The sequence below is a fragment of the Danaus plexippus genome, assembly GCF_018135715.1.
Source record: "Danaus plexippus chromosome 3 unlocalized genomic scaffold, MEX_DaPlex mxdp_30, whole genome shotgun sequence".
Lineage (NCBI taxonomy): Eukaryota > Metazoa > Arthropoda > Insecta > Lepidoptera > Nymphalidae > Danaus > Danaus plexippus.
In genome coordinates, this window is record NW_026869845.1 from 407686 (window position 1) to 435383 (window position 27698).

General features: G+C 30.2%; 1 protein-coding gene across 1 annotated transcript in view; it reads right to left on the reverse strand.

The window, feature by feature from the left end:
• Positions 1-5938: 5938 nt before the first annotated feature.
• LOC116765227 (cyclic nucleotide-gated cation channel alpha-3) overlaps positions 5939-27698 on the reverse strand; it is a 59816-nt gene continuing 38056 nt past the window's right edge. The window contains exons 4-14 of the mRNA XM_061526942.1: positions 27404-27538; positions 24950-25134; positions 23525-24022; positions 14624-14767; positions 10420-10612; positions 9826-9926; positions 9616-9753; positions 8379-8546; positions 8168-8312; positions 7655-7897; positions 5939-7564 (exon numbers count right to left, since the gene is read on the reverse strand). Coding sequence (XP_061382926.1) covers positions 7477-7564; positions 7655-7897; positions 8168-8312; positions 8379-8546; positions 9616-9753; positions 9826-9926; positions 10420-10612; positions 14624-14767; positions 23525-24022; positions 24950-25134; positions 27404-27538 — 2038 coding nt within the window. The 3' untranslated portion in view covers positions 5939-7476. The remainder of the gene's footprint in view (positions 7565-7654; positions 7898-8167; positions 8313-8378; positions 8547-9615; positions 9754-9825; positions 9927-10419; positions 10613-14623; positions 14768-23524; positions 24023-24949; positions 25135-27403; positions 27539-27698) is intronic.

Here is a 27698-nt window from a genome sequence, read left to right on the forward strand (position 1 = left end):
TAAAAGAAACAAAATATTGCATGGAGCTAATACACTTAAATAAATACACGTCTTTTTATGTTATTAAATTTTAATAAAAAAATTTTGATTACATTTTTAATTTAATTTACATGGTTAATTAATTTCGGTCTCATCGCAAAATTTCAAATATATGTATATATTAAAGTATAATTAAAAAAGCTCCTGTTCATTTCTTCACGAACACCAAAATTAAAATAATAAATTGCTTGCAATAATTTTTTTATTAATATTCAACAATTAAATTATATTATTCGTAAAATGACTGAGTTCTATAATGATTCATTCTCTTACTTAATTTATTTCATTAGTTCTTGTTTACAATCAAAAATATAAAACTATGGTATAAGCCTGGCGTTCGTCCAGCACGCACCGACTCAGTGGTGGACACTTGTGTCTTAAAACTTCAGAAGCTTTTATATTTTAATGGTCATCGAGAATTGCCATCACAAACAGCTCCAGAAGGTAATTCAATTTATATTCTTTTACCACATTTCCTCGTTGGATGGTTTTCTTTTTATCGTCAATTCAATTCCATTCCTTCGTCAGTCAATTGGACATTAATAAACAATGTTTTTTTTTTACAACTGTCATTCATAGTTGATTGTTTTTAATCGTAATTATTACTGTTTTGATGCACTTACATTTTTTATACACTCTGTGAATCCTAGCTATGATATATTAACATAGTTAAAAAAGTCATAATTGAAAAAAAATAATATATACATTGCATAAGTCAAAAGATTATTTTCTTAAATACGTTAGTAACATAAATATAAATAGTTTTAACAACAATTATTTTAACCTATTGCAGCTATTTTATGTTGAGCCTCCTAAAGCTTATCCAAATTTATTAATACAAGCAAGCGGGTATCTTCGCGTTTCCTCATACGGATTTCGTATTTCGAATTTGGAGTACTATTTTAATTTTGTGATGAAGTGATAATGATGACGCTTTTAAAAATATAAAAATGTTTTCAATTCTGGCATAAAAAAACTTAGCTTAAGACTTTCGTTAAGGGAATTAAACAGCAAAAATTTTTACTTCGAATGAATCCAATATGTACGAGTATATGTTTATTTGAAATTGTAGAAGATATATAAAGTATATTGTTATAATTAGCTTTAAAGCTTTTGTATAACTCCAAAGATATTTTCCAAATAAGTATTTCGTAAAAATTACTGGTAAACTAATTAACGATACAATTTTTAAATAAAATTTGTTGTTATTATATATTTTATACAAGTAACATCAAAAAAGAATACTAATTAAAATAATGGAAACTTTGTAGAATTAAGTAAGTTAACATTAAATTTGTTTAATTAGACTCCAGTGAGTCAAAGTGTTAGACAACAATGTACCTAATTAATAATGTTTTGCTTGACGTATTTCAGAAGTCTCGCGTTGTTCAATATAATGTTCTTAATGTAACTGTGGAGATCCGCTTATAATGTACATACACAAGTATTTATATAAAGAAAAATATTTGTAAGGATGCATTTTGAGTGATAATATTTTGATTATATAACAATAAGTTTATATCTAGGCATTTTTGATAAAAAGGTATTTTTTTATGTAAAAATAATAATAATGTTCATTTACCAGATGGTCAAAAAGATTGCGTATGATTGAAGAAATTACACGACTACGAAATTAATGAGATGTTTTCTGTCATAAGTTATTGTCAACATTTTGATATCAAAATTCGAGCACACACAGTCTGATTGTTAAATGATAATTTCCTCGTAATTGTTACTCTTAGTTGTCAATGAGTCACAAGAATGTGGGAACTGATCTATTTCTTTGTTTCGAATCTAGCAACATCTGGAAATCCATACAGAGTATAGTTATATGTACCAACACAGCAACATTCTTTTGTTCGTGTATAAGGGCTTTACGAATTTAGTTATGAATTCAGTCTGTTCCGAGTGTGTTATGTGCTGTTATTTGATACTACGCCGGTCCATTAGCGTTGCCTGACCGTGGCGTGGGGTCACCGTTGCTATGTAAATGTTGGCGATTTGTCTCCAGACCCTCTTCCTTACACCTCGCTAATGACGCACTTAGACCCATTTCTTGCCCCACATTTACTTTGACATTAATATTTTAATGAACGTCGATGTCCCAGGCTTACGTCAACGTACCAAAAAAATATAAACGCTCCTTTTAAAATTATATGATATTTTGAAAGTTAAGCTCGTGGTTTGTATTAAAACTATAATATAGTAATGGACTTTTTATGTGCCAGGAGAACTTAGTCCTTTTCATGTTCATGACTTAAACTTCGTTACTTAATGTTCGCATATATCAAAAATCACTGCCAAGGTTTTTTCTACAACATATAAACAGTAATTGTAAGAATATTTCTCCTTGTATTCATAATGACATTTTAGTAATTTCTGCTTTTCAGACCATCAACAAAGTAGTTCAATAAGATTTTGTTCAAAACTTCTCATACTTAGTAGTAGCCTTTTATACAATAATGGCTCATATTCAGTAATTCATATTTATTTAACACTCAGTTAAATATAATATAGGTCTGTTTTATTGTAGACACAATGATAGAAAAATTATATGTGAATGTTTTCCTTCGCATTGTCTTATACATATTTCATTGTCATGTTGCTAAATTACCGTTTTAGCTCACGTCTTGGGGGAGTGATGAGTGAATTTTTCATAAAATAAATAATTATTTATACGGCTTGGAAAATTAATACTTTCAAAATAAAATTCAAGTATCATTTATTAAATGTATGGATCTCAAAATTATGAAATTGTTATAATATTATTGATTGGAATAAATAATATATAGTAGTGTGCACAGCGTCTGTAAGAGGTCCCGATCGTTTATCATATGCCTATCTTAGATGAGTGTCGGTTATCAGGATACGTAAATTTTCATAATTTTCTTAATAGGTTTAAGTATTAAAATAGTTCATGTATTTCTTCATCCCAAATAATATTTTTACTATTATCACTTTAAATATATAAAACTATTTTTGCAGAATTAATACTGACTTCTGTATAAAACAATATTATTAAATTATTATCTTCTATAGTAGCATATTCAATGACTTGCCTTAAAATGCCGACAGATCTACGAGTATGAAGAATGTAATGCACATTTTAGAGCCCAGTTAAAGCGAATACTTCTTGCTTTCTGAACTAAAATATTTTAGGTGATCGTATTTCTATAAAAATATAAAGTACGTTAGATTTTTATAATATAAAAAAATCATTTGAAGTTTGTAAGCTTTTTATTATGGAGTTAGGTAATATTCTGTGATAGTAATCATAACAGTCTGCAAATAACTGAAAATAATACATATGTATATATATCTTTTTGTTTCAGGCGCATCTATGTTTCACTAATTTCATAAAATCTTATTCATTTTAACAATCCCATACTTAAAACATTTTACATGATCCATTTTTAACTGTATAATGATTTTAGTAACGCAATATTACGCCAATACTACAGTATAACGTTTTCAACATTTACATTAAACCAGACTACGGTTACTATAACATCAAGAGTAATTATGTATGTACGTATGTTTGTATGTTATTTAGTAAGAAATGTTATTTATGCAGTTACTCTTTGGAAAGTAAAAAATTTATATTGGATTTTAGTAAGAGAATTTATTATAACAGTTACATTAGCTTCGTTAATGGCTTATTTGATATTTCAAGGATTTAAGTCAAAGGAAATGGATCATATTTAAATTCTCTTGACTTCGCGATTCTTCTTCGACAATAAAATAAGTGGCTAAATTGTTTTGAATACACCGAAGAAATATTTTTTATTTATAATTCGAGAGTTCCGTCCGCTAACTTTAAAAGAAATGAGTCTGTGGAGATGCTGGAAGATAATAGGGGTAATAAAAGCGAAGAGAGGGTTCGACAATCTCACTGCGGTAAAAAGATTTAAGAAAAATTTTACGTTGGCGCCGTTAATGGAATGCAGTGGATTATTATAAATTGTTTGGAAAATGTTTTAAACTGAAATAAAATGATATAATATTTAGAATTTCAATAAAAGTCATATCATATTTTGGTATTATTCATTGGAACAGTTGTTAAAAAAGTTCGAAGCTTCTAGAAGAAAATTCCATAGACATATTTTACTGTATAAATTTAAATTTATCAAATATAAAAAAAGTTTATTTCACAAAACAAATATATTAAATTCAGTATAATATAATTACACATATATATTATAACACGATTTATAGATTTAATATTTTTGTCTTCTTACATCACAATACGCTGTACCCTGGTAACTTTAAATAAAGACTGAATATTAATACGACCACTACATGTAAATAAAACGTAAAAAAAAAAAACTAAAATGTCAAGATCTGAATATGTTAAATGAACACTACAAAGTCGCTTTGAAAGCAACCGCTGTAAGAAATTAGAAATGCAGAATCATTACCGGCACAGGTTGAATACTGGGGATTAGGTGAGCATCCTACATCAAGGTTTTATGATATGAAACTAGTATAGACAAAGCGTTTAGATGAATTTAACCTAGAAAATAACATAGTTCTAGTTATGTTTAGTTTAATTCGAGCAAGTTTATATTTCTATCATTCTTTTTATATGATATTTCGTTTAAAAAACAACAAAGTTATTAACAACCAAGAATTTGACACAACTTGCGAAGGCGAAGGAAATTTCGTGTAGCCCGGTTTAAAATATTAATACACCGGTTTCAAGTAGCCTTGCAGAGATAAAATGGTTTCTTTTGTGTACAATTGCAATTTTGTTTATTTCTTATTAATATTAAGTTCGTTTGATAAATATTAAGATGTAATTTTTTCTCATATTTGCTAATGTATGATTATGGTTTATGTTTTTTTTTTTTACAAAACATCACGTATTCAAAATTTTATATAGTCCATGATAGTTTCATATTTTAATATTTAGTTGAGTAAGTTTATAGAAATAGTAAAAGGAAATATAACAGAAAGAAAAAAATAGTTGGCGTTTTTACTTTGTAAATACAAACAATAACTATTGTACATTCTTGAGGAGATGGACAATTTTTTTATGAATAAATAGGTCTTAAACATTTCTTAATTTAAGGATTTGTTTATTAGTCAAAAGAGACTAAGTAATACTTATTCCCAACAAGAAATATTGGTTTTTGTGAATATACCTAGGTAATATATAAATTACGACTTTGAAATTGTAATAAAGTTGGAAGTATTTATACGGATTTAAACAACTTTACCAAATGAGGAGGAAAATATAGTCAATTGAAAGAAATATATATGGTTTTCCGTATTAAGTGACAACTATAAAATTCAACAAGAAAAATTTTAATTCTTAAATGTAGTAAAGGGATGTTTTTCCATTTATATAATTTTTTTACATTTTACGAGTATAGTACACTTTTAACAATGATTTATTTGAAAGAAAAGATGCCAAAAATAGTTTTAAAAACAGAATTATAAAAAAAAAAAATCAACAGGTATATCATATTTGTGAAAAAATATGTGTAACAAACGAAATAAGATGTTATCATGCAAAACCTCCGTGGTTTTGACTCTATATTTACATAAAAAAATTAAACAAATTTTATTATCGTAATCTTTTTATTAACAATAAAATGAATCAGTGCATACATAATTGAATTCTCAAGATCCACAAGCCTGGTTCCTGTAAAACTACTGAATCCATTCCAACGTCCGAGCATCCACACTTCATCAAATTGATCGTGAACACAAAGTATTTAATTAAAGAAACATCTGGAACCGGAGCGTTGCCGGTTCCTGGGTCTGATACTTAGACAGTTACATGACAAAAAGCACGGCGTTTTTGTATCGATAATGCATCTTACCAATTTATAGTCGAGAAATATAAGAAGAAAAATTTAAGGAATATATAACAATAAATAATTTTTTTATTTACATTTAAAAATTGTGTCCTATCTATCATGCCATTAATCCGGTAATGCAGTGGTCGTCTAAACTGTGTCGCCATTTAATGTTTCGTCAATTTCCTTCCCGTCCCATCGATACAATCTGAATCATTCATTGACTTTTAAATAATCCTATCTATTACAGATGATATTATATATATCGGCAATCAATATAATAAATAGGTGGCCAGAATATTTTTAAACTGTCTACATAATTTACTTTAAGTTTTATTCTTTAAAAAATTGGTTCCTTCCAACATGGCGCGTAGTTCACGTCACATTGAACAGCTCATGGCTAAAAAACCTAATCCATTTCAAAAACAGCAGCTTACAAATACGGATCATAGATAAATATTTACATTTCTCCTTAACATTAGGACATTATCATTAGATACTTATTATATAATCAATCCTGGTTCGTTTGAAATCTAAATACGATAATACAATAAATATTTAAACGACTTATTCCTTTCAAAGAAAATATTTCTTATGTTACAACAATAAAAACTTACTTTACGTAGAAGAATCAATGATAATAACGATTTTCTGAACAAATTTAGTACAATATAAAGAATTTAAGTACAAAACATTGTCAGTTGATTAATATTTTTACATTAAAACACTTTAACTACTTATTATTTACTTGGCAGTAGTGATTTAATCCCCGATCCGATGCTAAAAGTTAAGCTACTCCCTTAACATGTTAAATTTATTTAACAAATTACAATACACTATGCATCTTTATGTATCGGAACTGTTTCAAATTTAATAACATTTACTGAAGATATACTTGGAATTATCGAATTAGCAAACAATCCTACCGACGATATACACCTTCACACAAGAATTTAGAAGCAAAATTAATAATAAAACGCTTTCTCGTCTAACTCACAGGGACTCTAAGATAATTAAAGCTCCAGATTGTTAAAATGCTTATATAAATAATACAGTGGTAGGATACACATGTCTCTTAAGCTGTGGAAATACAAAATCAGATGATGGAATAGTATAGGAAAACTATATTTATAATTACACCGTCAATAATAATAGTTCAGACGGGAAATTATATTGGAAATTACAATAATTGTTTATGAAAGTAATAATTTGAAGATAATAATTAATGCACATTGTATATGTGATATAAAACACAAGAGATAGTGACTCTGGTGACCTATAAGGTCTTATGAAAATAGAGAAATAAAGACGGGGCGGCAAACCGCAACCTCCACATCACACACTTCACTTCATACATCGACTTAAACAACATTAAAGATAATATTGTCTTTTCAAAATCTCACTCCACGAACACTCGTTAATTGTAGCGAGTTGTATATACTAAGTATATGTATATAAATTTGATAAAGTTAATTCGTATTTAAATATTATTTATCATAAAAACACTTAACTTCGTAGTAGTGAGTTCGGTTCGTACGGTTTAGTTTGGGTGGGGGGAGGGAAACGGTGGCAGTCAGCAGACAAAGAGGCTAGGTGGCGGCGCGAAGTGCACACGCTCGAGAGAGGCGCGCTGTTAAATGATACTTTCGCGATTCCTTTCGTTTTCCTCCTGCGAACTAAGAGAACTGCCGCCGCATATCTGCATCTCGATTTCTTGCAACCTACGGAATCATTTAAAAATTAAGAATCTAATTCTAGAAAAATAATCTAAAATTACGACATGTCTAAACAATATGGTTTTAATAGGTTACCTCTGATCAACCTCCCACTGTTGCTGACTCAATTTTGCTGACATGGCAGCGTTTTCTGTTTCAACAGTGTAGAGACGTTCCCTTAGCCTCTTGATTTCACATTCAAGGACTTCGTGGGAGTCTAAAAGAACACGAGGTGCGACAATACTGGCTGCCACGCTACCACCACCCGCTGCACTACTCCGAGCGCTCGACGCACATGACGCCACTGGTGATGCTACACGAAGGGGGCTTACTGAAGAACTGAAATAAAAAATATATTATATATGGATTGTGAAACTAAGTTCCTGAAAAAAAGAAAATTATTACAAACATTCTCATCAATCAATATGTTCAAAAATTTCTTGACGTGAAGTAAAATTCTGCTTAATGTTGTGTCTAAGTTGACTCGTATTGTAACACTCAGATGGACGTTAATTACCTTGAAATATATTTTTTTAAATATTTTAATAAGAGGTCCGTTGTGTTAGTTTGATATTATTTTAAATAACTTATGATAGAAAAGTATATAACCTATATAGCTGGTCCCGGTAAGAAGGCGGATGAGTAGATTGAATTGGCGGCAGAATAGGTGCGGGAGGTAGCTGCATATCCTCAATGGGCACGCGTCCACTGGTCTCAACCAATCCTGGTGTCGATTGGCAACGACCCATAGCCACTGCAGTAAAGCAAAATGTTATGTTGATATATAATTTATGATTAACTTCATAAAAATATAAAATACCCTTTTCTAAAGGCGCTTTCTTATATTTCTCGAGTCTCTTGACTGCTATGGATTCAAGGCGGACTCTGGCTGCAGGATATTCTTTCAGGACGTCCCACATGTCCTTCTTGCTGAGCACGAAGAGGTCCGAGTAGCCAACGGAGCGCACAGACGCTGTCCGCCGGTTGCCTGTCGACGTGTCATCCACACACTCCGTGCCAACCGGTGTTTGGCAAATACCAATCGTGAACTATTTGGACTCGTTAGAGTATTCCAAGCCAAAACGTTCATGATATCAATACACAAAAATGACATTAGATTAAGAGGAAGAAGTTTAATTAGACAAGTTACAGAGACATAACAGTAATCAGTCTTGAAAAGACATTCGAAACGAATGAAGATATAAGAGTCATAACAGTTTTAAAATAACTATAAGAAGCGAGTCTATTGGAACGATTTGTGCTTCAAGACAAAGCGTTAGGGTTAAAAAGTATTAAAAAAGATATAAATTACAATGTTATCAATAAAAGAACTAAGCAGTTCTACAACTTTGACAATGTCTATTTAAGGCATTGATAGCCAAACTAAAAATCTTTATGTGTTGCCGCTGTTTCTGTAAATGTTAACAAAGTACATTAAAATGTTGTTGGGGGTTCATGCACCAAGAGGTCACGCCAAATATATGAAATATTCAGGGAGGATGCAAAGCGGTCGGGGACACTGCCTTCAATACAACCAAAGGAGATGAAACTACAAAGCAAAATAAACAACACGAGCCCGTGCTTCGAGTCCTACAGTGAAAGCAATATGAGTATCTATATAAATAAAATATTAAATAAATATGGCTTGCATAAAATTTATGATTTATTTATTGTTGAAAAAGTTATAATTTAGAAAATTGGTTGCTTATGTTAAATATGAAATGGTATTAAGGCATAAAAATGTTATAAAAAATAATAAAATGTCGAAGCTCTTTATACAGTCACTTTTTCACAGAACCACATTACCGCTAAACGATTGTAACATTTGCCATCGTTGTCAATGATCTTTTCATCAGATAGCAAAAGTGTTCAAAAAGCAGTAATGTTTGTTCGAGAATGATGTCCCAAAACCTGTTGGTAGCGTCGTGGCCGCTCCCTCGGCCTGATTGCAGCGTCTCCTCGAAACGTTTGCTTTTTTGCTTTTTGAACTTTTCAAAGAATAGAGTAGAAAATGGCGTGGCGTCTCGGGCCGTGGCGATATTTACCAAGTTGTTTACCTGCTGTGCCCATGTTCAGAATGGAAATTTCGCCAAAATAAGAACCAGCCTTGAGTGTTGCTAACACTGTTTTTCCGTTGTCACCTACTACCTGGAGTTTGCCTCGATTAACTATGTACATCTCCTTGCCCACTTCACCTTAAGAAATATATTATTATATAAGGATACGTTGAATGTCGTAACTAGTGTAACTATATAAATAACACTTACCCTTCCTGCAGATATAATCACCCGGCGAAAATAATACTGGCCGAAGTCTTAAAACTAACTCGCACAAGAAACCAGCTTCAGTATTTTGGAAAATCTCCACTCTGTATCGTAAAATAAATGAAACAATATTAAGGAAGGCGTTAAAATTAATTGTACTTGCTCTCTTGTTGGCAAAATATTACAAACTTTATCGTACTATATTTTCTCAACCGTAGATAACGAGTTTAAATCGCTGAGGTCGAACACAAAATTCATTTCAATTTGACACGATAATGTACACGTGCAGGAAATAATATGCCATCCTTATTTAACTCAAAAACAAAAAGTTCCAGAGAGCCATTTGGCTACAAAATTTACGGATCGTATGATGGAACACTTTTGAATAATTCATGGACGTAAAAAGCGAATGTTTCTGTTTTGTAATTATGCGACACGGAATATTAAGCATTAAGTGCTGTCACTGACTTGCAATATGATTGTATTTTTTCAGAGTATTACGTAATATTGTTTCATACTTCGTTTGATTCTGTGAAATATTATTTATCTTGAGACTTTTAATATTTGGTTATTCAGAGATAACGTAAACCTTTTTACCTCTTCAAAGTATCCAGGTGAACGTTTATTGCGATTTCTGCCTTTAGTTTATCTGGTAGACAGGAAACCGCTTTCTCCTCATCAGAACACTTTTGGGTCAACCACAGGTAATCAAACCATTTAATGACCTTGACTTGGAGATGTGTAGGTACACGTCGCATTCGCATATACGTCTTGACACCATCAAGTTTCGCTAGAAAATTTTAAAAATGGTTTAATTATATCAGTAGTAAAGAAATCAATTGCTTGTAATAAATGAATTATCCTTTTTTTCTCTCGACAATAAAGTAACTAAAATGGGGCGTAAGGTTGAATTAGAGGTCGCAAGCCTTTGTTCAGGCTCAGGTATCCTGAGACTAATAAGCTATGAAGTGAAATTAAACTTGGACGCTTCGTGTATCAAAGACAAAGTTTCCAAATGATTACAATTTCAAGTTTATTTGACTTATCCTAAGTTTAAAGATAACGATTAATTTTAAAAAGATGATTAGGTATTTCTATGCGCAGTTTAATATAACAATAATTTAGGAGTCCCCCATCAAATTTTATGTTAATTTAGGTTTCTATTTATTGTTGTGGTAATGGAAATTATATATTTAAATAAAAATAAATTTGTCTGTTTCATTTGCCTAACCTGAATATATACGGTAATGGTTAAATATATTTTTTTAGAAATCAATACTAGTGTCCGTGTGAAACGTAACGTAGACCTGAATAAGGTGTTAATGCAAGAGCAAAGTGTTCAAATATATCGTGTCCATTTATAAAACGTCATAAATTCGTAAAAAAATTGGAGAGATTAAAATTGGGGATGTCGATATTTGTTAAATACTATTTTTTTCGGAAAATTTTCAATCAAGTTCTTACAAGTTAAAAGTACAACAATATAAAATATTACATTTTTGTGTTGGATTAATTTAAGGTTCCTAACAGGAAAATATAATAGTTTGACTTTTTTTTTTTTGGTATATCTCTAACAATTTTGATTTAGTCATTTATTTATGCTTTTCATATTCAGCAATGAGGGTTTATGCATTTACATGTTTAGTTTTACAACAGAAACAGTTTTTCCATCCGATTTAAAACATTGCATCTGTCTTCTAACATCTGTCAACTAATGAAAGCATTCTTTTAATTAATTACAATTTTTTAGATATTCCTTACCTTAAAAAAGTAAGTTAATACTTTTTATACTTTCAGGGAACAATTATATCCTCATTGCTTGCCTTTTTTATAGATTAAATTGAAAACTTTATTGGATAAAGTTTCAATTGATTTAGATTATCAAAATAATTAAAGAAACATTTACGAAGTTTTTGTTGAAAGAGAATTAATTTAATTGTTGGCGTGATTTAACTTAGGGAGTTATATACAATTTTCGATTACATAATAAGTTAGTAACATAAGTAGAAATCTAGAAGTATCTGATTTGTTAATCTTTCAGCTCAGCGCTAGTATTTCGCATATCGACACAAAGATAATATTAAAAAAAAAATGTACTAATACTAAAAATAATAAATATCTCTTTACTAGAAATCATCAAAACTAATCCACATATACCGATATCATATAATATTTAGAAAAAAAAACTCATGATAAAATATAAATCCATAAAAATGTATGTCAGTCCATAGCTCAAATTTCTTTGTCAATTAAACAATGATGTATAACTTTCTTTATAATTAGACGACATTATAATTGACAATATATATTCAAATCGGGTATAGCTATCTTCCCGCAGGGCAATTTATAGCGCCGCTGACGTTTGTAGTAATTTAATTGTAATACAAACAAATAGGATTACAATAATCGGATTGTATAATAGTGAATATTATGTAGATATAAATATACTATAAATCATTTCAATAAATAATTCTTTAAACGCTACTAATACGAAAACATTGGATCAAGATTAATTGTCAAAATATTTTGTATCTATGTAATTCTTTATTTTTAATCATATATATGACGACAATCACATTCCGACGTACGATAGTTTTGAAGGAAATCAAATTTACATTTCGCTGACTATCTTTCATGCCTAAACATTTCTGACGTAACGGAACACAATGGGAATAGATCAAATAACAAAGAGAAACCTCACCGAATACTCAGTGTTCACTGTAGCTGACTAGGTATTTAGTACATATTGGTATTCTTATAAAGGCTGTTTTTAAATGGAAATTCACTGAAATCATGCAAGGTTGCTTTAATGGACAAAAGGTACGCAGTCGTACCCACGTCGAAAAGCCAACCGACTGTTTATTTTATATCTTCTCCAAACTAGCAATCCCTGGAGATTTCCTACGCTTAACTAAACTGTAACAACTTTATACAAGAGCTTTTTGTAGTTTATTTTTATAACAGCGTAAGAATATGGAAAAATAATATAAATTTGAGGTTATGTAACAAAAATTAAATGATTTATGTTCATATAAATGTATGTATAAAAAGTATGAATGTAAAATATTGGAGATAAATATGATGTTAGTGTAGAAAAATAATAATTTTAGCATTTGACATTGTTAAATTAACAAGGCGGATGTCGACCGGCAAGCACGGAGATCAATTCGCTGTCGAATTTCTAGGCTCGAGTGGCGGGCACCTGCTATCCATAGCATAGCCTTCGGAAGGGAGAACGGAGCGATCGATGGCAGGCGGACGCGGGAGGCTGCGCTCCCTCTGGTATGGGGCGCGGCGCCCGACTTTCGCCAAGCTATTTATAGCATTCAAGCCGCTGACCTATTTCGCTGCAGCGCCGACGAGGAAGGTCACGGATTCAGCCTGCTCTCTGTCGTCGCGGCGCCATTGTCTTTTCAACCGAGCTGCAGTGCTAATTAAAGTTGTTGACACTTTGCCGCTTTCTCTATAAAATGCTATGCTCATACTATCCTTTGCATTGATTATAGCGCGATCCATTCTCAAGAAGTTTTATATAATTTTTTTTAATATCAAGTATTGTTTAGTTTAGTTGCAAGTGGTAATTTAATTCAAAATATAAATAGCGTAATATTTAATGAACTTATATAAGCATTATGTTTCCTGTCGACGTCTGTAATTGTGAAATAAGGCGGAAAATTGAGCGGGAAATGAGAAAGATTTGGCAATAGCAAGGTGATTGCGGCAGGAGATTGTTTTGTCGAGACGTAGCACGTAGACGCGCGTGCCGTCACGGCCACCTGCTTAGCACATTAAAACCATCCCTACCCTCATGCCTTTAGTTATAAACCTTATTCAAGTTTTAGATTACGACTTTAAAAAGCTACGGGCTACTTCATATTCCTTAATTAGAATCGCTTCAGAATATTAAAAACGTTTAATAATTAAAAACTGTCCTCATAAATTAAAGATAGAGAGAGATTTGTTTTCATTGAGCGAGTATGTTCATGTTAAAGGATAATATGAAATGTTTACAGCCTTTCACATATTATTGGGATGTTAACATTCAATCATGCTTATAATTGAACGCGTCGGACCCCGGCGACCGTAAATCATTGTACACGAAATAAAGCTCCCATACAATGCTCGTAAAGAGACGGCCCAAATTAGAATCACTTTAATACTAATCTATTATAATTTATACTTATGTATACAACACAATAGCACGGGTAGAGGTTATAGAGGTACGGGTTAAATTGCAATGTTAAAAATATATTTCATTTGCTGCATACATATTTTTTAACGATCTCGTAAATTTATCGTACATTCATTTTTGATGCTTTGATATTATCAAGAATATTGTGATGTTTTTATATTCAATAAAAAATTTATATTGTAAATTGTCATCGCTGATTTGAACATATCTTAAAATTTTATGAAATCGAATAATACATACGTTTTAATTAAAGTAAATGCATACATATAAAAATGTTTTAAAATGTAACAAAAATACTATAAAAATATGACATTAATGAACTGTTTCAATTAAGAACTTTTGCTTGTTATTACATTTTATTTTTATTATTGTTTATACTTCAATTTCGCTTGCGGAGCTGGATATTAATAAGCCGTATAAAGTTACTTGTAATTTGTTATGCTAGGGTTGTTCTTATAAAGAAATTAAGTAAAAAAAAATCACCCTTTTGATATTCACGTGATTGTCTAACAATACATTCACATAAACAGTTCATGCAAAACCATCGCTTAAAGCGGATACTGGAATAACTCAGAAAGGAGCTTTAAAAAAGCTTGATTGTCATGATACCTTGAAATTCCTTTCTCGCGGTGCTCACTGATGTGACGATATTGGCGACGTGTCCCAAAACTGTTGCAAACAGAAGCAGACCGAATAGTAGTTGAGCGATCACAAACACATACTCTCCCTTGCTCCTCGGCCTTGGCAGATCACCTGATGTAATCAATTTAAATTGATTAAAATACACACACATTCAATACTATTAAACGGGAATACAGCTTTAAAGCATTAAGCTAAACTTCTTTATATAAATTGTTAATATATATAAGGATATTTATTATACCATATATTGGAATTGGTTCTTGGAATTGATTAGTAAAGCGAGAGCGTATGCACAATTATCGGAGTTAGTAGCCTAAACAACATCATAATTATAAAACAATTATATTATGTACCGATGTCTCATTAGATATAACTATTCATCGAACGAAATTATTGCTACCACAATACATGGAAATGTTTATAATAAACAAATTTCAATGGTAATCTCTTCTCACATGGTAGTATTGTGAAATTTCGTAAGGACGTATTAATTACATTTTATTACCATCACGTCTCTGAATGTTAAATTAATAGCATGCATATGTTAATAATTTGTAAGCATTTTATATGAAAACCGTGACCAAAACCGCACGCGTGTTGGTGAAGCGTTTTCCGTTAACTCGTCACAGCGACTGTTTACACAGCACGATCGGTATACGAATGAATCACGTTCCGTTGTCAAAAGAAAAAATTAATGTGCAATGAATGTAAATATTTTCGTGACATCGGTAAGTCTTTCAAAGCGAATAAGTTAAGGATATTTTTAAACCGTTTATAAATATTTTAAGTGATTCTGTTTACACTTTTAACTTATAAAATGTGATAATAAAATTTGAATTTAAATATAATTCCTTTTATTTATTTATTTCTATTTTTTATTAATACTAAGGCGGATTTAATGGTATCATGAACGTGTATATAATATAATTTCGTGCTGTGCCTGCGTGTTCGTTTTATCCTAAAGAAGACCATTTTGCATTATCGAAACCAAAATATTAGCTTTTTTTAAAAAAAGGGATGTACTTGTACATAAAACAGAGCTTATATCGTCTAAGAATACAATACTACGACTGTTATTATCCTCTCATGTTAAATCTTTAAATCATTCTCAAGAATTAAAAGCTAATTGCTAATTAAGTCTCAAATTTTATGACTGCATTTCTAATTTTTATTTATAAAAATAATAATTTCAGAACGAATGTTAAGTCATTGAAGTAGAATACTTCACTTGGAGTGAAACGAATCTCGTGACAGCCGAGTTTTCCTAGTCGATTTATTCGTTAAAATACAGGTCTGTTTGATATGGCGTGCGAACTATTAATGTCTTGGAATATTTTCACGGTTTTCAACTGTACCAAGTAAAAAATTCCTCACAAAATTTTCAATTTGATTAAGATTACATAGGATTTTCGGTTTTATTCAATAGTTGTTTTACACGATTTAATAGAAAAATGAATTTTAAAAAGCAATGAGTATTTTTAAGCATGAACATAATGATTAAAACAAATAAAAAAAAAAGTTATCTACACAGATTGTTGTTTGTTTTAGAAAAACATTGCATAAAAACACGATACTTAGCAAATACGTTTGATCCAGGAACCTTTTTAAGCCAAAGTGACATAGCTTTTTACCTCGTTTCGTTTATTTTACACCGTTTTATTTTTATTGAAATAAAAGATCAAAAGTTATGCAAAACCGATATGAAGAGTTGAAAAAACGTATACATAAGTTTATTAAAAACAAACATCTGTTACCTAAAGGTATACGTGTATTTGAACGTTTAATAAAAAAATGATTGAGTGAGTTATTAGAAGTTTTCCAGTGGATTTGATTTAACTCACTTAAGTCAGTTAATATCGATAGACCCGTTCCTAAACTTGATTCATTATCGTAATTTTAAGCGTCATCGTCTGTTTGTGATTGTTCAAAACGAGGCCAAGTTTCGATTCTAAAATTTAAAAGTATTTTTTTAAGTAATTTCCAACCGATTTGAAATGTTTAAGCTTATTTGATATCATTTTTATTTCTTATCAATTGCGAGCAATGTTTTTGTAGATTATTATTATAGAGTTTTTAATATCTTAGTGTCCCATTAAAATCGATTCAGGCAAATGAGAAAGAAGTCTTTAGTGATGAAATTTTTATTCAAATATGGAATAGCAATAAAATTTAAATAAATATATCTTAACAGGTACAAGGTAAAAAAAATACAATTAATAATTAATGATAATATGAATTAATATTCATTTTCATTGTTTATTTTGTAAATACGTAACACTAATTTGGAAAATTATATGGAAAATTTTAATGTTAACAAATTAAGGAGTTTAGTTAAAAAAATATTATAGTAAGATAAGACGCCTGATTGAAATTCTAGAGTTGGTATGTAATTGTATTAAGTTTGGAAGAGCAAATAGCTCGGTTTTGATCTTACCACTACATCCGACACCGCACCGTCTTGCGGCGCGCCACGGACCTGTTAGAACTGTATTTATGAAGCTCTGGTAATATTGACTTTAAATATACATTACCTACATTCACAGAAAATGGAAATAAAATGGTACTTTTAAATCGTTATATATAAATTTTCAATTATATGTATTATTCGAGCTCCACTTGTTTCAATTTAATTTTAGTCTTTTTTGGATTGCTACGTTAAAAATTTTAACATTTGTACCATATATATAGATGAATTAGTAAACGTGTATGTATATATTTTACGTTCAATGAAATGTTTCGTCCATAGAATCGGATTGTGGATATATTGTAAAATGTTTTATGCAGTACAAGATTTCATTTCAAATTTGTTAAAAGCTTACGGATTTTGAATGATATATTTTTGATCGAAAACATTCAGAGCACTTTGAACATAATTTATCCAAACGATAAGAGGATATTAGGAGTATAAAACCGCACAATAGCAGGCGAACAAGAAGACAGATCGCTTTCAGCCATGACATGGGTATATCTTTAGCTTTGAGTGGAGAAAACATTGTTGTAATATCTTTGAAGACATTTTGATAAACGTATATATGTAATATTCTCAAATCAAACGGTGCATACACTTAGCAGATCTCTTGGTATATTGGTACGATTTGCGGAAACATTGCAATAAAGAATATTGAAGATCATAAGCTTCATTGAAATATTTTTAACGTTTGGTTTGTTTTGAAAAATAAAGTAGAAATCCCAACGGATGTTTGAGATCGTTCGTTAATATAAAATTGATAGGCCAATTGTTAAAAACTGTGAAGAGATTTACGTAATATTTTTTTATATTCATCTTATTTCAAATTCGCTTGCACTTTGTGTATGTCAGGATTTGAGTATTCGATATGTCTTGAATTCAACTTTAAACTGGGCAGATCGAGATCTCTGAGTAGATCAAAATAACCAAAAACATACACCGGGTAACAAAACAACAGGTAACGATTTGTCTAGTCAATTTTACATATCAATTAAGGGTTGCATCTATGGGATATATTTGGGAAAGTGAAAGTGAAAAAATAAACATATAAAGATTTTAACTGCCTTATATGATTAATGCTAATTTAATTTTATAAAAATAATGCACATTTTTAGCCTCGCTAACGAACATCTTTAAGGGCTACTTCTCTATAAAAATTCCGACCGTTCAGTCTTTAGGTCACACGTAACAGGTAAGTGCCCCATCACAATCACTATACTTGGCATGTGTAGACCATTTTTAGTATACACTAGTACGTACAATGTACTCATTATTATGGTCTGCTTTTATTTTAAACATAATTAAGGCAAGAGTTATTTTTTTTTAAGTTAATTATTTTATATTTTAATACTGCTAATAAAAAAAATAAAAAAATATGCCAACTTACGTACATGTATGAACATACGAACGTGAAAAATGGTATTTGTAAAACAAATATACCGAATTGGACAAAATACAAGAGAAAATTGAATAAAACGTTTCATATATTTCCAATGACTGGTTACATCAAAATAGCTGTGAATTTAATTTGCTATATTTTATAAAAAAACGTTTTTTAAATAAAAATCTATAGTGAAAAAGTTTATTCAAGACCTAAAGTAGGTTTAAATCAATCAGTGCCATACAAAAACTAGTCAATGAAGTCCCGGCACTTCATCAGCAAGCTATTCAAGCCTGCCCATTGCAGGATTTCTACTATCTTGTCAAATTATCAATGTGGATTAAAAACGTTGAATCGTTCTGATAGAGTTAAATTCGATAGAGTATAAGGATTAATTTTTGATCAATATAAAATGTAATAGACATGTTTTTGTTCGTGTTAAAAGCAAGGCAGTCATTTTATTTCTTTTTGATTTAAATTCAGTTCTACATGCTATGTTATAAACACAACGAGCAGTAAGACGTTTCTGACTCTGAAGATCTCTGCATTCAGAACAAAATGGTTATAAGGTATAGCATTTCTTTTAATATCACCGAATATATAACTCTTAAATAGTAGAATATATTGACTTTATGTCCATAAAGCTTAGTAAAAAAAAACTTGTCTATGACTGCATTACTTATAAATTCTACATTAAGTATCGCTTTGTTATCAGAAAAGTATAGACCAAGGTTCTTAGTTACAGTAATATATTTTTTTATATAACAAGATACTTAAGTGTTGTTGTAAGAGGTTTAATATAATATATTGGAAAACTATAAATAGGAAGTATTGGAGAAGGCATTACATGTTTTATAAACTTTACTTCAAGGAAAAATGATCTTCATATACATTTTTATTATTTAAAATAATATATATATTAAATAATATATTTTTTTTTATATTATAGAAAAAATCCGTGTGACTTTTATATTAGTTCATTGTAATTATAATATACTATCTTATATATATTTTAGAAAGTTATCGATAATATCATTAAAATCATATTTTCTTATTATATTTAACTTTATTTTTCTTGTAGTTTTTGGTTTTCTTTTATTTTTAAATAATTCAACAACGAGTATTGTTATTATCAATGTAGTCGATTTCTCTGCAATAGAATTAAAAACAATTTTTTAGACTGCAACTAAAAAGGCCACATAGAGTATGGAGAGCTATGAAATATTTTTTTTTATATGGAAAAACGGTTTTTGATAAAGCCGTTTTCGGACAACAATGTGAAGGAAATCGATCAACCTTGTTGATTCTAAAAGGCTGATAAAATGGGACCACGGTGAAATGTTATTTTCAATAGACTTTTACTGAAACATAATTTTCAATACATCTTTTTGAAATTTACTCGTTTTTATTAAGGAAACGTATACAGCGTCTGATTAGTTTGAAGCTATACACATGTAAAGGGTGTGTTAACAAATATTATTTTAAAAAGCAATTATGTTTGTTTATAGGGGTAATTGTTTTCTAGTACACTACACCTTTCGTTCATACAAGTTCCTTATACACGTGGCGTTTCCGTATTTGTGACGAGGTTAAAATTAAGCTGGAGCTAACACACGAACTGGTGGTATGTTAAATTTCACAATGACCATTGTTCTAAGAGGTACAGAGGTGTACTTTTAGAAGATTACTTCTCCTCCTAGATTGCAACCTTCTATATAAAATCCGGTTGATTTTCTCTTTCAAATTTTCCTCGATTCGGCCAATGGAATTAGTGAAACGGGACCTCTACCTACTTTTTACGATAATTTTTAGTGGAAAAGGCAGAAAAGCCGTTTTTAGAAAGAATTTTAAATGGAAAAGGCAAGCGTGAAAATTTGGGATAAGGTTAGTGAAAAATTCTGTTTCGTTGACATAAACAAAATGACTGTCAATTAAATGCTTCCGTTTACAAAAGTTTATAATGAATTGTTATAATTCTTTCATTTTAACATAGAAATTTAAAAAAAAATATAGTTGCTTGTTTTTAATAAAAAAAAAATCTAAATATACTGTTAAAAATGAAACAAAAAAAATGCTAATGTGTTAATAGTGTTTTAAGTATATTTTTTTTTCATTTAAAAAAACGCAGGGCATACTCTGAAATCACAACACGTTATTAATTTAGCTAATTAGTTTTTACGCTGCAGACATTAAATCTAAAATGAAAATTACTATCACAATAGCAATCACGCATACATTATCTTAATTAGAATCAATTACTGGTCGGATTGCACGTTTGCAGACGTGCTTACTGATGATAACGACTTTAAAGCTATTGAAAACAAATCAGTTTAGATTTATTTGTGCATTATATTAAGTTTTCATACATTTCTATATAATGTAGATAATGTTTAAATATTAATTTATTATGTATATCGTATTGTGGTACAAGTTCTGGTTTACGCAAAGCTGTAACATAATGAACCTGGTGGACGTCAAAACTAAAATCTTCACCGATCTCAGGAAACCTAGCTCGATTCTTTTACGAGTTTATTATATTTAGCAACATTCCTACAAAGTGCCCAGAAAACAAATCCGTATTTTTCTTTATTATACAAATTAATAACTTTCAGTGAATATTTTCATTCAAAGAGCTTCTTGTAGTACTTTCAATAAAATTTCTTTATTCTACTTTGTTACAAGTAGTAAGATGTTTCTGCATAGCATAATGCCTTATTAATGCAATTTAGCTAGAGTGTTATAGTTCATGACAGAGATATTATTAGCTTTAATAGACAGTGTATCGGGCTCGGTGGGCTGTCGCTAGCCGTGGAATTTGCGACCATAAATAGTAGGATAATTGCAGGAAAAATACAGCTTATTTATAATAGCGTTAAAAGAAAATAAAAAGAAGCCAGAGGTGCAATATTTTGCCACGAATTGCAGTCTTATAATAAAGTCTATTTAATAATTTAAAGCCATCTCTTCATATTTGTCATAATTAATGAACCTTAAAGGTAGTTACAATTTAATGTGGCACAACACGTGATCCCTATATTGTAATATTTTGGATCATAATTTATCACAACATTCGTCGCGAACGTTAGTACGGATAGAAAAATATTGTATATATTGAGAATTATTATAAAGATTACTATTGTATAATTTGTACTAAAACAAAGCCTTAATTTTTGTATTCGTTCCCTGAATTAACTATTTCTTAAATTTTCCTAGTAAGTAGGCATTAAATATAACGATATTGTTACAAACAAATAAGAATTAAAACTTTTAAATTGATCAAAGTATGCGATATAAAATAAAATTTCAGTAGAAGCGGACGCTGGGACATCGGAAATAGATGAACAACGAGATATCAGCAGCCACTCGAACTCAATAGTTCTCGACTCGATGGATCGTCTTTCTATAATGTGGTAACTGTTATTGCAAACAATCTTTCCCCATACACTCCGACTGCGTCTGCACGATATATTGGGTAATGTAATATGTAATTCTGAGTGCTTTTTACGACATTTTTTGATGAATATATTGTTGGGTTGTAATAAAATTGTATCACGTAAAGTAATCTCTGCTTCCATCAGCTTTAACGACGTCAGCTTCAGTGTGCGCTTACGAGTGCTCTTTCTAACAGAATTGACAATACGCTCTAACACAATTTAGATGTCGCAAAACCAACGACTGCTAACCTTTAAATTAAAAGTATTTAAGCGTAATACATTACATAAAGTTATTATATATATAGAGTTATAAAAATATGAAACGGTATAAATCGGTATAAAAAACCTTCAATACAAAGTCCAAGTCTTAAAGGAAGTTTTTTCAATTAAGTCACTATTTGAGGCCTCGTTAGACAATTAATATATTTAAAATGCTGTAATAATATATTTTCCTATGTTAGATTTGATATCTAAAGATAAATATTAAGTAGAATAAATACCCTTGCTAATATTGATTGCATTATGCTATATTAAAACAATGTCCTATTGTTTTAAGATTGTAAATAAGTATAAAACTGAGAAAAACTTGGCTTTTGCTAATAATTATTATATTTTCCGTTAAATTGCAATATCTGGAGACAAGAAGGCTGGCTCATTTTTCGCCCAATGAATTAGCATAGCTATTCAAAGAGGAAATGCGGCCAGCATTCTTGCCTCTATTCCAAGCAGACGTGATCTATACGGCAGTAGGTTTTGTATTAAATATTGTACATTCTCTTTTATTCTTATATACTTTTGTTACTATTGTTTATTATAATATTATAAAAATGTATATTGTGATCGCGAATGACACGCAATCTAAATATAATGCAAAATGGTCTATAAAAGTATAGAAAAAGAATTTATGGTATTAATTTCCTTAAAATCAAAAAATATGTCTATATGAACAACTTTGGCTCAACAATAATGTGTTCTCAATATATATATTATTTTGTATTTAAAGTATGTACTCGAGTTATTCGTCAGAAATGTAATAAGCAATGAAATATACATGAATATAACTTATAAGCATTTATACATATAATATATTTATGTTGTCTTTCAAAAATATATACGAAAGAATTATTGTTCATGATACAGTATGTAGTGAGATGAAGATATGTCTTTATTATGAAGTGAAAATATCTTGAATATCACATTATCATTTGGAATATAGAGGGAAATAATGGAGACGAGCCTCACGACATCGCCACATATCAAAAGAAAAGTTCATAAGTTAAAGAAAAATTAAGGAATTTTCAAAATGCTATCAATACGCCTTATAAACTATTTACAGAATACTTGCAAACCGATATAATCTATATATTTTTGTCCATACAAATAACACCGCCTTGGAAAATATGTAATGCAATATTTAGTAGCACTTATATTTAAAAAAATTAAATCTAATTTACCTTTAAAAAATCTTGAATTTAACAGTAAATGTTAGTTTTAAAAAAAATAAAATAAATAAAAGAGTTATAACATAAAAAATTCATGCTGTATAGTAAGTAAGATAAATGTATGTTGTATGAAATAAAACTTACCTATAGTAGTGAGGGCTAGCGTGCACCAGTAATAACTTTGTAGATACTGTTTCACTACATCCGCAGTCTCTGTATCATGATACACCCAGTTTTTACTGCCGAAACCATTGTTTTTATATATTATATGGTACAAGCACCCGTTCCAATGAAATATCACTAGTAAATAATGAATTAAACTGGTCGATCTAAACAAATTTGGATAGTTCGTGTGTCGTTCCGTACGGTCCATGAATGCCCAAAAACGATAAATTTTCACCAATCTAAAGGATCTTAGAATGGAGTTGAAACCGATGGACAAGTAGAGGAAGTCCAGAGGCAACAAGCAGAGGCAGTCGATGTAAAACGTCGTTGAATTCATATAATGAGTCCTTAACTTCGCCGCATCCGTCTGTAGAACGCCGTCTTCTAAATATCCCGTCCGAAAGTGAAATAGAATGTCCGCCAAATAAAGAAAATCTGAGAAATAGTCCAGGCAGAACCACACTATTAACGTCTCACCTGTAACAAAAAATTGTTCATTATATTTTATGCATTAAATACTTTAAAAAATACTAGCTTTAAAAAATCGTTATGAATATTTCCACGCGTGGATGGACTCCATTATGATCGCGGAACTGTGATAGTACAATGAAACTCAAACGTTAAAATCGGAACGTTGCTTTCAAAGTATTACATTGTCTTCGTTGAAATACATTTAACTTTGAAGCTGTATAGGTAGGTAAGTTATTTAATTCCTATCGAAATAAGTTGAACGTAAACTATCCACGGACTTAATGGAAAGTTTATGCCTGTGTAGGTGTACTAATCTAGAATGATATCTTAAACGGAGACGTCTTTTGCATAAGATCAGGAATTAAAATTGGATTCTTATCCCCTAAAACGTCCTCATTCAGATCCGTCCGTCGTTGAAATGAAACCGTTTTATAGAATTCATTCATCGGCAGTCAAACTTTCCAAGAAGATATGTTCGGTAAAGATCTGACGTAGACAAAAGGATTCTCTACAATTGGTATTTATCCAAGGAGTGGATATTTCTTTGTTATTCTTGGGAAATTAACTTTGTGAAGGTCTTATTTGATGTTCGCATTGAAGACGGGTAAATTTTATGAAATACATTCTACACACCGTTGGGTCAAAGGTATAATAATATAATACAAATAAAAAGAATGATATTACTATACTTTTAATACATTTTGTGTAGAAGAAAGAAATAAATATAATAGAATATACAGTGAGATGATCTACTATTTAGTCAGTGACACTAAAGGCCAAAAATTACTGAATGAGGTCGTATTTTTTGATCTCTATTTCATTATACAAAGAAAGTGGATTAATAACAAGCTCGCTATTGATGGCGTTCTAAATAGCCTTATTTTAATGTATTTTCGTGACAAGCTTAACTAAAGAAAGAACGAGTTTACGTACCATTAATCTCTTGAAAAGCGAACCTATAGACGATAACCCATAGGTTGTAAAGGAAGGCGAGCGACACCACCATGGACCAATAGTAACAAAGGCGGCCCGCTGGGTCGAACACGAAGGACCAGTGAGGTCCCGACCGTAGCCGTCCGCTAGTATATGTTGACCTCCGACGGAGACCTCCTCTACTGCTGCTAGAAAAAAACCATTGGAATTATATTATGTAATTATTCTTATTATAATAATATATAACTTTGTAAATTAGCAACTTATACTTAATTCGTTTTCATTTATTTTTAGGTTGTATAAAATTTTTGTGAATCACAACGTTAATATCTGTTCAAATAATTGTATTTGTGAATGTTTACTAAAGACTTAATAGATATTGGCATACAGAGTATAATAAATATTGTTAAAAAAAATAATAATGTAAGTATTTGCATCTAAGAGATGATGAATCAATTATGGTAACGTACTTAGATAACGTATAGATAAAGTATAGATAGACAAGTGGATTTCTTTTCATCGCAAACAGTGGCAAATGTACTTTATTTTGTGTCTCCTCAATAACTGTCATATCAAGTGATACATCATATTGACATAGGATTGCTAAGACATCGAACCATTGAGCCTCATCGAAGTTATTTGAGATAGTGAAGGATATCAATAGCGATGTTCGTTAAAATAGTAAAAAGTCTTTTCATATTAACAATATTTAATATAACGTGATTAGAAAAATATGTGATAAATGAAAAAATATTTGTTTGTATCTTACGTTCATACTCCTGAACGGATTTGGTTTTGAAATAAAGTAGCTATTACAAGAAGTAGTTGTAAGTAGAATGTGATTTGAAGGCTCATTATTTATTATTTAGCCACACTAAGCTGTGGGAAGTAGTTTTTGTTATAACTCGTTTGAAATTCGAATAGCGTAAATAAACTAGGAAATGTTTTTTAAGCATTATTTAAATTATCTCCAAATTTTTTACCAGCGTTAATTTTTCCCGGTAGCATTGAAAATCAAAATGTCGAGAAGGTTTGTAACTATTTTTTGGCTAACCCGTTTCATGAGATAGTTTAATTGGTTGTAAAAGGAATTTAAAGTATATTAAAAAAAGATACTTTTTAAAATTCTAGGAGTGAATAAAAAAATTTTAATCACAAAATATGTAAATGTGATGTAAAAGTCGACAGCGATTAAGTTTTATCCAAGGATTTAAGTACCAAATCAATATTAATATAAAATATATAAACATTTATGGGCATAGAACAGTATACAGAAGTTAATACAAATTGGTTTCTCATATTTTTTATTATTGAGAAACGAATATTATCATGCAATCATCCCTAATAATACGGTCTATATTATAAATGATCTGTATATTGATTACAATGCACTTGTTATGTCGAACTTACAAACAATAATCGCATTATTAGTAAGAGAAAATTGAATATCAGGACACGAGTGCTGCCTGTGAGAAGGATTTGAGTATAACGAGAGTGTTTCCAATTAATCTGGGCTAGAGACCGGAAGGCTTCTCCGGTGTATTGCGGTGCTATAGCGGCGGCTTCATTATCTTTAACTGACACAATTTCAATACCTGGCATATTCGGCGTCTAGTTTCACTTCAGAAGCTGTCACTTAAGGCAGTTTATTAATGTAGGAACTTGTTTGAAATTATATTTAAATAAATTATAATATATAGGCTTAATATAATATACGTGTGTGGAAGAACAATCACAATTAATTTCTTACAAACATTTTTTCATTTATTAGGCTGGATCAAAATTTTCTTTAGCATAAGAATAGTAAATATCAACACCTTTTTTTTTCAAAGAAAACATAGATTAACATTGTGTTTGGAGATACTTGATACTTGTATAAAGCAGAAGAAATATTTAGTGAATAAAATTTCATCTTAGAAATTATATTTAGCGTATTTATATTTGTATATATTTACACGTATATGTACGTAGGTACATGAAGTATACTTTCATCAGATATACTGACATTATCTTACACAAAGAAATGTATAATAATTGTTGTGTTTGTTTAAAATGCGATCCCTTACAGAGTACTACGAACTTTTTTTTTTTAAGTTATTATTTCCATATCAGTGCATCTTTAGAATTGATCTTTTGCTATCAATGGCAGGAGCCAATAACTTCATTCTATTACTTTTTTAATTTATTATAGTCAGTTATTTAATCCGGAGGCATTAAGGCAATTCTCGATTTGGATCATCATTAGGCAGTGAAAATATTAACAATAATTGTCAATATAAGTATGTTTATTTATCACAGGCAGTAAAGAAAGGAATAAATAAGTGCTGTGGTAAAAATAAACAATATAATTGTAGAATATACTTGGTAAATATGAGAGATATAAGAAAATATAAAAGTCGTATAACGAAGTAAGTCAACATGTTAAGGTTGTTATTTTGGTGGTATAGAGTGTACCTATCAGTCCCATTGCAGTGTGGCGTTGCGAGATGATTGTGAGATTGATGCGGAGCTGGCGTGGCGGGCGTGTGCGGGGTGCTTCGCCACCCACTCAACAGGGGCGCCTCTCCACTTGCACCCAACAGTTTTAATCTAAATTCATTAAAACATGTTTAATTATTTCACAGAATACTTATATAGGAATTAGCAATCTTTCGGAGCGAATACAAGTTCTAGAAGAAATCGTTAACTTTTTTAATGGGAGGCGTATTTGATATTGCGAGGTGTTTTCACTTTTGTTTAAGGTATAATT